The 12,062-nt window shown below is 40.9% G+C and overlaps 2 protein-coding genes and 3 non-coding genes across 7 annotated transcripts; 4 read left to right on the top strand and 1 right to left on the bottom strand.

The window, feature by feature from the left end:
* Positions 1-14: 14 nt before the first annotated feature.
* mlnl (motilin-like) lies at positions 15-6,546 on the bottom strand. 3 transcript variants are annotated; one of them, XM_085456130.1, is made up of 6 exons: positions 6,486-6,546; positions 3,081-3,258; positions 2,540-2,671; positions 584-685; positions 258-363; positions 15-120 (listed from the first exon to the last, which is right to left on the bottom strand). In XM_085456130.1, exons 3-6 carry the CDS (start codon positions 2,651-2,653, stop codon positions 113-115), a joined length of 330 nt encoding a protein of 109 aa, XP_085312256.1. In that variant the 5' UTR covers positions 2,654-2,671; positions 3,081-3,258; positions 6,486-6,546; the 3' UTR covers positions 15-112. The 3 variants fall into 3 exon arrangements, with proteins under 3 accessions (XP_085312256.1, XP_085312258.1, XP_085312257.1); XM_085456132.1 differs by having other exon boundaries at positions 2,540-2,665; XM_085456131.1 differs by lacking the exon at positions 6,486-6,546 and adding an exon at positions 4,111-4,171.
* On the top strand, positions 5,784-11,652 carry nop56 (NOP56 ribonucleoprotein homolog). The gene is made up of 12 exons (XM_085456125.1): positions 5,784-5,865; positions 6,535-6,624; positions 6,709-6,823; positions 7,159-7,323; positions 7,529-7,727; positions 8,416-8,603; positions 8,964-9,115; positions 9,312-9,412; positions 9,971-10,119; positions 10,329-10,450; positions 10,740-10,859; positions 11,108-11,652. The coding sequence occupies exons 1-12, from the start codon at positions 5,863-5,865 to the stop codon at positions 11,420-11,422; spliced, it is 1,719 nt and encodes a 572-aa protein (XP_085312251.1). The 5' UTR covers positions 5,784-5,862; the 3' UTR covers positions 11,423-11,652.
* On the top strand, positions 7,924-8,059 carry LOC146709148 (small nucleolar RNA SNORA51). Its single transcript, XR_014920677.1, has one exon. It is a non-coding gene; the product is annotated as a small nucleolar RNA SNORA51 (small nucleolar RNA).
* Positions 8,752-8,870, top strand: LOC146709147 (small nucleolar RNA SNORA26). Its single transcript, XR_014920678.1, has one exon. It is a non-coding gene; the product is annotated as a small nucleolar RNA SNORA26 (small nucleolar RNA).
* Positions 10,570-10,637, top strand: LOC146709146 (small nucleolar RNA SNORD57). The gene has a single exon (XR_014920676.1). It is a non-coding gene; the product is annotated as a small nucleolar RNA SNORD57 (small nucleolar RNA).
* Positions 11,653-12,062: the final 410 nt, after the last annotated feature.

Raw genomic sequence — 12,062 nt, 5'->3', positions numbered from 1 at the left:
TAGAATGAGTGACACAATCACTTCCCTTTATTGATTAATTCAGTAAGACACAATCATTCTGTGCTTTTCGAAGAATTTATACAGCGTTCATTCCCTCATGCTATCAGCCTTGTTACTTTGCTGCAGAGACAGACAGTGAGAGAACATTATGATTAACAAAGATTTGCATGCATGTATTAAGGTTCTTTAGATAAGATCATATTGTGGCTTTTTCAAAAATGTGACTTATCACCAATTATCTTGCACCAATCAAATACCTTTCTGACGCCCCTGGGTTATTTCATGGATGATCTCTTCGAGCACTGGAGTCACGTGATCCAGCTGTTTTGGTGAAAGACGGACAGAAATCTCCACGGTCTTCTCCTGGGCAGAATATGCACACATAAGTGTTAATGTCTGAAACAGGTCTCGCTTATAAATGAGACACTGAGTCTCAATTGGACTACCCATATAAATAAAGGTTAAATAAAACATAAAAATAATGCCTTATGTTGAATTAAAAAAGTGTTTTAACTGTGACTGGATTGAAAATATTACACTAGTTGTGAAGGCAATTTGTTTGTCTGTGTGCGCAAGCACTCACAGGATTTCCACCACGTTCTGTCTGAGGAACCTGTTGGACGGTGACTTCTTCAAACTGGCCATCCTCTGATCGAGGCTCCATGTCCTTTCTCCCTTCTCGCTCCTGCAGCACGGACACATGCACGCATAGATGAACAAAATGAGACAAGCTGCTTTTTTTAATTTCTTAAGAAGCTTTGTCTTCTGTCTTTAAGTCACAGTTTAAAATAACCTTTATTCATCTTGTGAAACAAATCGCAGTTCATTTCAATCTAAATTTTGTTTTATATCTTTCCTGAGGGTCAAGAACTACAAAACTGAAAAATTCTAGAAAAGAGTGAAAAATGACAGTCAAAATGCAGTAAAGTGATGCCATAAACTATACATAAGCTCAGTGAGTGAGCAAATTCTCCACTTGGACTGTTTCTCTACCGTGTGAGATTCCACAAGGTGCAATTCTGGATCCATGATTATTTTCCTTTTCCATCCTTCCTTTAGCATGCATCGATCTTTGATTCAATTTTTTTCTGGAATTTGTATCATTTCTATGCTAATGATATTCAGATGTCCACTGTAGCTGACTGTTCATCACAGATTAGTCAGTGGCTTCGGTAATTGCCTTGTTTTAAACTAACAAGACTGAGGCCATGATTATGGCTCTTCTTGAAATACATTCAAGAATCAGTCAAGTGATTGCTTCCTTTCGCTCATCTGCGTAGACCAGTGTTCGTTATCATGGTGTAACATTCGACTCCTCAGACTTTGAGTCACACATAAAATCTATCTCACATTCCTGTTACTTTCACTTAAGGAGCATTTCTAAATCGCAAAGTATGGTCCACACCTTTGAACTAGAGAAAATTGTTCATGCATTTGTGTCACCACACCTAGATTATTGTAACACCTTATTTACCGGGTTAGATAAATCATCGCTTTCACATCTGCAAGCGAATTTGCATTACCCGAATTTTATTCTCTTTATGTTGGCTTCCAGTTGAGTCGAGAATTTGTTTTAAAATTCCCACACTTACATGCAACTTCTTGTTAAACACCCTTCTGCTTGCTGTTTTCACTCACAAGCTCTACCAGTTGGTCCCCATACTAGACTAAAGACTAGGAAGAGACACAGCCTTTCAGCCTGTGGCACTAAAGCTCTTGAAGAGTTTACCACTCCAGCTCTGTTTATCCAACTCTGTGGAGTCCTTTAAAAACAGGTAAAACCTTTTCTGTTTAGTGAGGCCTTTTGTTGACATTCTTTAGTTATTTATGCTTTTATCTATTTTTATTCTGTTTTAATATGCTTCTCCATTGATTTTAATTTTAACTTTTAAATGTTGTTCATCCTTTGTGACTCTTGTCACTAAAAAGCATTACATAAATATGTCTGTGAAGGTTCTCAGTCATCCAGGTCATCGCCTGAGCCAAGGTGTGAAACTGGGTGTGGGTTCACACCTTGGCTCAGGCGATTAGAGGATCATCAGGGGGTCCTTTTATCCCTCTGTGGGGGGTCACTCCCACTAGGTTTATATCTGGGACTCTCCACCATTTGACCTTAGAACTGAAGAAGCTTCTCGGATGAGAGGTGAAACGTCTTCAAGTAACTTAAAGAAGTCCAGACGCTTTTCTTTGCAAGCTCATTACATAAATAGACTGTACTTACTGTGTTATTTGCTAGGGAAAAAAACAACAACAAAAACTTAATAGGCCAATTCTTTATTTGCTACATTAAAAAGTCTGTAGGCAATATTCCACAATATTTTCAGTTATTTCACAGAGCCTTTTGGTTTTTCAGGAACAGTAGTAATCAGTTTACCAGTATGTAAAAGGAACTAATCCTAACCTTCAGAAAAGTTTGGGATCATACACCAATGAGCTAAACAGCTGATTCATGACTGAAAATCATGACTGATTTTGTGGTCTGGATTGACCAATTCTTTCAGCTCTAATTTAGCCCTAGCTGTGCACACATGCTGCTTACCTTCATCAGCATCAACTCTTTTGGGCTAAAGAACGTGATGTGTCCCTCCGTCCTCTGAACCAGCAGCGCCATCAGGCACACCAGCACCACACAACCAGCAACTGCTCCACGCATGCTCAATTTTCTCTGTCCCTTAGAAACATACACATTGGTATATACAGAGCAGAAAGTTCACACACAATACAGTCTGAAGGTGGCCAAGGGGCTCTATTTTGCTGTGGTCGACATCTGACATGACATGCAGCACGTAACCAAGAGCGGACAAAGAAACACAAGGAATCTCATGCTTATGTAATACAGAATTTGGGAAATACATTAGAGATAGGGAGGGAGAAGACTGGGGGGGGGGGTAGAACAACAAACTCCTCCAGGAGCAAGATAGATAAGAGATAGATAAGAGGTTGGAGTCATATTTACAACCAGCAAGACAGGTCTGTGCACAAATGTGAGTAGATGAAAACAGAACATCAAAGAGAAAGACAAACGAGAAAGACCTAGAGGCAGAGAGAGACAGGAGCACAAGAAGCCAGGAGTTACTCACGTGCTGTGTCAGCGTTGGTTAGTTGCTTGAGGAAGTGTGCTTTAAAATGAGCAGAGCTCCAGTGGTCTGAGTGTCAGCTTGTCGCTGTCAGCCTTTATATCAAGCCCTCTCCTGATCCCTAAGCTTTTCACTGTCCTCCCTCACATCCGCTCCTCAACAAGCTCCTTCAAGCATAGTCCTGGAAACACAAATATTGCTCAGGAACGGTTGCCTCATTTTTTTTTATTAGGTTAGTATGCTCACCTAATCTTCACTGGTATGTATAAATTATAAGATGAATGTATACTGTGCAGAGTTTTTAAAATATCTAAGTAGTCATTTAATCATTTATTTTTACTCATTTCAGGAAGTAGAATTAACTCATGTATGTATATAACACATCCTACAAAAGACAAACTGCAAACTGAGAAGTAAATCTCAATTTTTATGTGACTTTCGTTTGAGGCACTGAGTTAAATATAGAAACAATTTCGACAGTCTATTCAAAGAAGTCAGTCATATATCCTTGGCTCCAAGTAATTATCTAACACATTCTGACATTTATGACCTGCTACTAATTTGTGTTTGTGCACATACAGAACCACATGCATCTGTGCCTTGGAAACCTCATGACTTATTTCCTGCACGATGGCGAAATGTTACTGCAATTTATTTTTATTTTGTTGTCAGAATACTCAGCAAGAGTGTTTATTACAGGCATTGCTATTGTTCTATGTGGTTTATTACATTTTAAATGCATAGATGAAGCTCTGTATGCCTTCTCTAGCACTTTATATAACACCAGCACTATGACACACACTATGACTCTTACATTTTTCTAACACCTAGAGTATGTATTTTAAAGTAACATTTCGAGATTTAGAGTCTTTGGGATAAATTATGGAAATTGTATAACCTTTATATTATAATACTAGTAAAGAATATGTATAAACAGTTTAAAATAAACCATGCTGTATATTTTCAAATCTACATTTTAAACTTTGGCGTACAGAATCAAAAACCACAGCAAATGTTTCAAGACATCACTCACTGGGTACTGAATTTGGGATTTTCCCTTTAAAGGGGGAAAATCTCACTTCCAATGCCATGTTTTTACTCTTGGACTCTTGATTGATTGATTGATTGATTGATTGATTCCAACCATAACTAATGATTCTCAGCAGAGCTGAGCAGAAGCAGCTTAAGACTCACTCTCCCAGAATTGAGGTGGGGGGACACTGTGGGGGGACCAGCAAATTCAGGGGGTGCATTGCATTAACTTTTTAGGAATTACAGTCATTGATATCTAAAGTCCCCCATTTTCAAAGGATCAAAGGTAACTGGACAGGTCCCTAACAAGCAATTTTCTGCTCCCTTGTTTCATGACAAATAAAGCAGCTGGAAACATTTGGCGTTAATTCAAGTGCTTTTGACAGTTAATCTCAATGAGAGGTCCAAAGAAATGTTGATGCAACTGAAGGAGTTAAAAAAAACATTCACAAAAACACTTGACTTGGTTAGATTTGGTAACCATGTCATTGTAACAAGTCTACGATCAAGAGAGCTGTTCATGGATAAAAATAAGGTGCAAACCACTAGGTACACTCAAGAACAATGCCATTAAACATATAAAGAACCTGCAAAGTTGAGTAAGTGTTGTAAATGTTGACTAATTATACCACAATGACAAGAAGAGAAAAATATGGAGAGAAATACCTAATGATTATTAAAGACGTAATTCTGAAGTGCACAGGGTGGTATTCTGTTCATATTCAGCCAAATACTGCAAAACTGATTAGTCAACACTTCACAGTGCAAATATATAATGACCCAAGGGATAATGCAAAAGCAACTGGTGAGCCATGGCAATGAAATGGGATATTCTTCAATTGCCTATTTATCTGATCCCAACCTAATATAGCATTTTTAAGTAATTAAACACAAATCTGAATCCAGAAAGACCCACACACAAGCAGCAACCAAAGTGGCAAGAGTGCCAGCATAACAGAGCATCTCAAGGAAGAAAAAAGAATTTGGTGATATTTATGGTTTACAGACTTCAGGATAGGATTTTCCTTCAATTAAAAATAAATAAATCTTATTTAAAATGATGCTACTTTGTACAGTTAGTTTTTAACCCGGGGGGACACTGTATAAAAAATTGCTGTAACTCCTAAACAGCTAATGTAATGCTTTTGTTAAGCGCCTTTAATTAAAACTGAACTGGACTTCAAAATCGCATATTAATTGTAAGATTTGGAATCAATTGTGGTAGTCTGCCGATGTGGTAGTCTGTATTTTTTAAACTACAGTCCCTGGCTATAGATTACGGAAGCGTAGAGCTGCCACCCAGGCACGACCCAGGTACAATATACTATCATGTTTGTACAATATACTTTTCACGTTTGAACAACATAATATCACGTTATTACAATATACATAATTATCACGTTCGTACAATGTATATTGTACAAACAGGAAAAGTATCTTGTTAGAACAATAAACTTTTCACGTTATAACGTACGTGATACACTTGTATTTTTCTTTGGCCTGGGTGGCAGCTCTACGCTTCCGTAATAGATATTTAGAACCTTATATTTTAATATTTTTTTTCTTCAGCATAGGAAATTGGGGAAAGGAAGCAAATTGAAGCTTTCTCGGTCGGGTCTCGCGATGTCAAAGCTGCTACCGCGGGATTTGGGGCGGCGCTGCAGTTTGCTGAAACGCTTGGACGCAGTCTTTTTGCTGAGGTGAAGCAGCATAGCAGACACGAACTGCGTGCTGCCGCGGAGATTTTCCAATCATGGTAAGCTGAGCGGGGTTGGATATTTTGGCATGACTGCAAATTGTTCATTAAACTATGCACTTTAAGTTTCTTTGCAGTTAGTTGGGTTTTAAGAGTACAAATGTCTAGTTAGATTTAGTTCATTTCTGTCGAGCTAAAGGCCCTCCGACATTTGGGGAGCAGTTCCGCTAGTGCTGACATTAGCTGGAAAAATATCTTACTTTAAAGACTTAAAGTGACTAATGATGTGTCCAGCTGTGTTAGTCGCAGTCGTACCAGAAGCACTGTTATATTGACAGTGCTGTAGCAGGTATTGTACTTTTCTAGGGGCCGTGTTAGCACAAGCTAGCTCTTAGCAAGCACGTTATTCGCGGGCCTAGGTCGACACGTGGGTTCATCGAGACTGCAACGTGGTTACGTGTGAAAGTTACGACAAAGCAATGGTAACTAAACCTGAAGTAGAAAAACACTTTTGAAAAAGCTACTGCACATTTATGCCTAAAATTGCAATCTTAGCTTAGGAATTAGTCGAAAGTGAAGTTAGCTTGTGTCTCGCTGGTCAGCACGTGGGGACTAATAAACACTTGATCTGAACGTAGTTTTAGAAACACCTTCCTGTTTTTGCTGGCTGCAAGTGTTACCTGTTGACATCTGTCGTCTAACTCGATTGTGCACGATCACCTTCCCCAGGTGTTGCTGCACGTGTTGTTCGAGCACGCGGCGGGCTATGCGCTATTCGCCGTCAAAGAAGTGGAGGAGATCGGCATGCTGCTGCCCCAGGTGCGTCCCCTTCCCTAACTCCTGTGTACTATCTGTTTTGTGTGCTCTTTCAGCAGAGCACTGATAATTGTGCTTTTGTGTCAGGTGGAGGCGAGCGTGCTGAGCCTCGGAAAGTTTAATAGCATGGTGAGCTTAGCCGCCTTCTTCCCCTTTAAGTCGGCCCAGGCTGCCCTGGAGAACATGAACGCCATCTCTGAAGGTATGTATGATTATCATTTTTCTCTTTAAAAATCTTGTGTGGAAAAGTTCTCAGCTGTAATGATGTTTTTATAATCTGTCAATCCACTGAGTTATTGTGCTGACAGTTTCATATCAACCCTGAACACCTGAGGAAAGACATGGACAGATTTTGATTTGTTCTTTTATCTGTAATAATTGTTAATGAGACTACTTTAATTATATATCCAATTTGTTCTGAGATGGCAAATTATCGGGCTTTAATATAATAATATCACAATAGTCCATGTTGCAGTTTATAGATGGCTTTCCATCTCAACCACATGTCTACAGATATAACTCTTCCATCCCTTGCAGGTGTAGTTCATGCTGACCTGAAGCTGTTCCTAGAGACCAATCTGCCCCAGTCTGGGAAGAAAAAATCAGTGTTGGGGGTTTCTGATGGCAAGATTGGAGCAGCGTTACAAGAAGAACTTAGCAGTTCAATCCAAACTGGAGGGGTGGTGGCTGAGATCACGCGAGGTGAGAATTTTTACCTGAGAGTTATTTCGAAATATGCAAAACGATACTGTTTATAAAATAATGTGGACTGTTGTGATGTGAGCTTGTGATCCTGAAACTCGTGAAGGTTCATACTGAAAATCTGAACAGCCGTTGGACCTGCACTTTTCTGTTGGTGTTCTTCTTAACACTCAGCAAACCTTCTCAATCCGTCCTGTCCCGTCAGGTTTGCGTCTGCACTTCCACTCTCTGGTGAAAGGTCTGACTGCCCTGGCTGCCTCCAAGGCACAGTTGGGTCTTGGCCACAGCTACTCCAGAGCTAAAGTCAAGTTTAATGTCAACAGGGTAGATAACATGATCATCCAGTCCATTGCTCTGTTGGATCAGCTGGACAAAGACATCAACACCTTCTCCATGCGTGTTCGGTAGGAAATTTTCATCACACAGTAAAAGGACTGGTTAACTGGTTTTTGCATAAAATTAAACAGTTTAGGGAACATGTTAAACTTTCATGCTGTTAATCTTTCACTCTTTTTAATGTCAACCTCTAGTTTTGTGGCTTTTCTGTTGACAGATTTGCATCAGGCTTTTTGTAGTTCGGGGTATCGCACATTTTGGGGCGTCCTCCTAATGCTTACCACAGACAGCACACCTCAGAGTGCTGACTGTATAGAAACAGGAGGTACATCAGTTACTCCCAACACTTCTGTTCTGCCAGCTGTTATCTGGTGAGGCAACACTGTTGGGTGGAACATCGTGTATATTTACTAGCTCAGCATCTTGTAGCTGTTTGGGGTGTTGTGGCGCATGCATTCATTTTGGTGTGAAATATCCTGGTGCAAACTGTCAGAGTGCAAGATCATCTAGAACATTTAGGCATCAGTTATTGTCAGTTTTAGCATTCAAGTCTTAAAAGCTCCAGGCTTTTCCTACCGATACAGGACTCTGTGAATAGAATTGGATATCTAAAGAGAAGGAGAAGCTGTAATTTTGAAAGGGATATTTTTCCAGCAGTCTTGAACTTTGTGCCATCTTAATGGGTAGTTCAGCATTTAAATGTTTAGTCCAAAAATCCTGCACTCAAAGTTTTAACACCCTCTTGTTTATCTACAGTGAATGGTATGGCTACCACTTTCCGGAGCTCATCAAAATTGTGTCCGACAACTCGATGTACTGCCGCCTGGCTCAGCTCATTGGAAACAGGAAGGAGTTGTCAGAGGAGAACCTAGAAAGTTTAGAGGAGGTGGTGATGGACAGTGCCAAGGCTCAGGCCATCCTGGATGCATCACGCTCCTCTATGGGTGAGTACACCACACATTCAGAGTATGTGCTGCATAATTTCACAAATACACATCCCGCTTGGGTCAAAGTTAATTTCATCCATATCCAAAGTTAATTTATGCCAGCTTGACTCTGGCTCATCCACATACTCCACATTGTGCCCCTTTTTTGCCCACTCTGGACTACAAGTGTCCTTGGTGTCTAACACAGGGGGGTAGAGTAGTTCTCTCATAAACCTGTAGTGAAGGCATGCATCCTCACTGCGGATCCTGTCGGGAGAAACAATCTCACGTTTCATGCCATGTACTGGTTTAAATGTCACAAATGCAGCACCTGCTAAAAATATAATGCTGATCATCCTCTGGTTGTTTGGTCTTCAGGTATGGATATATCTCCCATTGACCTGATTAACATCGAGAGGTTTTCGAGTCGTGTCGTGTCTCTGGCTGCCTACCGGCTGGAGCTGCAGGAGTATCTGCGGTCTAAGATGAGCCAAGTGGCTCCAAACCTGGCAGCCTTGATTGGAGAAGTGGTGAGTCGAAGTTTTATTTTTAACCCCGACACACGGACCAATGATGTTATACCAAAATCTGTCAATCCACTGAGCCAGTGTGATGAAAAATGTATTCGGTGCTGATGGTCCTCATACTGTGTTGTGCATCCAGTGTCAAAATTGTGATTTATTTTTTTTTGCTTAAGGGGGCCATAACAGATTGTCTTATCTCCAGGTTGGAGCACGTCTGATCTCCCACGCCGGCAGTCTGACCAACCTCGCCAAGTATCCAGCATCCACGGTTCAGATCTTGGGAGCAGAGAAGGCCCTGTTCAGGTACTGGGGCACCCCCTCCCTGCTGGGGAAAAAAGTGGCTGCAGTGATGGCAGGGCTGGGCTGGAGCAGAGCTGGGTGACTGGAGAAGACCCAGTCTCCTCTGGAGTGATCCTGCTCGCCCAAATGCACACCCACAGTCTGAGCACCCACTCACAGCACAGAGGTAGAAATTTGGCTAACAGTACAGAATGTTTGAAGTTACCATCAACAGTGTCTAAAACTAAATTCTAGCGATAGCGTCCACGTAGCTGCAAAGTTAAGTCGTATGAAACGTGTTCTTTTAAGTGCCTTCCAATGTGCATATTTTAATGTTGTCCACAAGAGGGAGCTGTTAAGTTGCTGGCATATTAGTTCTATATGTTAATGTGTGTACTGCCATTTGGATGTGGCTGAACCTCATGTCACTGGTAGTTGTCCTTCCTGATAAACTGCATGTTAAACCTGCGTATTTCAAGTCCGGTTAACTGCTGTGTATAGACTTTGACCAATAGACTGTGAAAAGGTAACATTTCACACCTGCCGTTCATCCTGATTATGAAAGCAGCTGTATTTTCACAGAGCCCTGAAAACGCGTGGAAACACCCCCAAGTACGGCCTCATTTTCCACTCTACTTTCATCGGCCGTGCCGCTGCCAAAAACAAAGGCCGCATCTCCAGATATTTGGCAAACAAGTGCACGATCGCCTCACGTATCGACTGCTTCTCAGGTGAGTGACCCACCACACGCCTGCATCGGCTTACATACATGTGGCATCATTGCAGTGATGCTCATATTTTTCGTCAACAGTATTCAGCCTTAGGGTTGGTGTTGAGAAGCTTTCTCCTGAGCAGAGCCACGTGTCTTTTAGGGACGCTGATTAGTCAAGTATAATCCGCTGCTTGTTGATTAAGCTGAAGTTTTCTCGCTCTCTTACAGAGTTGCCCACAAGCGTGTTTGGTGACAAGCTGCGTGAACAGGTAGAAGAGCGGCTGTCTTTCTATGAGACCGGCGATGTACCACGGAAAAATGTGGATGTCATGAAAGAGGCTCTCAAAGAGGTTAGCTTGAGATTTTTATTATTGATTTTTAAATGTCTTGTCAAAGGCCTAACAAATGGAGAATCAAGTTCCTGTAAGACATTTCAAAAGTATCTTTGATTCTTTCAATCTCTGTATGCTGTAAGTGATGAGACATCTTTCCCTGACATCTCAGTGAGGGTAAAAGCTGATTTAATGAGCCTGATGCAGCCCCTGGACCTCTGGGGAAAATCTCATTGTTTTACCCTGATTTAACTGAATTTGTCGTGGGGGGGTTTGTTTTTTTTTTTTCTCTCTCTCCTCATCTTAGGCTACTGATGTTGCAGCTGAGATCAAACGCAAACTAGAGAAGAAGGAAAAGAAACGTAAGAAGCGTGAAAAGAAGTTACAAGAACTTGGAGAAAATGGAGACGCTAACGGTGACGCAGAGGTAAGTGTTGTTTTTCTGTGGCCTTGGCATGTTATGATTTGAGATGGGACCCAAACATGGTCTCTTCTCAGTGTACGGCATGCCATATAAGAAGACTCCGAACCATTGGCTGGTCCTAATCAATGGGCTTGATCACTGAAGAGAGTCGTACATTAAAGCTGTATCACAGCCATTGGGCTTTCAGGCTTCCAAGCATTGAAAAGAGTGTTTCTGATATTTAAATTTATTTATTTATTTATTGTCTGAAGGTGGAGAATGGAGAAGAGGACAACACTCTTAAGAAGAAGAAAAAGAAGAAACAAGCAGCTGAGGAGATGGAGGCACAGGCAGAGGAGGCCCCCTCTGGAGAAAATGGAGAAGAGACTTCAGCCAAGAAGAAAAAGAAACGAAAAGCAGAGTCGGAGGAAGCTCCAGATGCCGAGGATGGAGCTGAGGAAACTGAGACTCCTGCAAAGAAAAAGAAGCGAAAAACTGATGCTATGGACACACAGCCAGAGGAAACCCCAGAAACACCCGTGACTGAAAAGAAAAAGAAAAAGAAGAAAAAAGATGCTGCAGAGTAAAGAATGGATGTGTGGACAATAAAATTCTTATTTTTGTGTACAGTTTTTGCTTTAATTCAGATAACCCCTACATAAGGGCGTTAACTGTATGTCTAGTATATCAGTAGCTTTGTTGTACTGTCTCTTATTTTTGTATGAATGCAGGTTATTTTGCTAATGAATGCTTATAACTGTGCCTTGGAGTCGGTAGAATTTACCTGCACTTCTGAAAATAAATTGCCTCAAGATTTTTTGTTTTTGTTAAAAACATTTTTTGGGGGGAGCAGCATCACTGTTAACAGGTAATATTTCCTGAAAACCATCATTGGGAAGCTTTCCAAAAAAAGTAGTCATGTACTACTGTAACATACCCCGTCCAGTCGGTTCACCTGGCACACATGACCTTGATTATATAAGTTGGCATTTAAAAGTCACTGTACTGAATGTCCTCATCGGTATGGAGAGGAGGCAGGCACATTTCAATACACCACTGCTCATCGAGGCTAGTCCACATATTTTTGTGTGGACTGTTGACATAACTAAAATAGTCATGCCTGCACAGACTTTCTGAAAGGCTAGTTTTTGGCAATTATGTGCAGAGGCTAACTGAAGCTTAATCATAACTTAATGCAAGAAGAAAATCTGATGTACTCTTGTCTAT

Source organism: Copadichromis virginalis, linkage group LG5, assembly GCF_057382275.1.
Source record: "Copadichromis virginalis isolate Kocher_CV1m ecotype Utaka linkage group LG5, C_Virginalis_male_GT1.1, whole genome shotgun sequence".
NCBI lineage: Eukaryota > Metazoa > Chordata > Actinopteri > Cichliformes > Cichlidae > Copadichromis > Copadichromis virginalis.
This window is presented reverse-complemented; position numbering and strand designations above follow the sequence as displayed.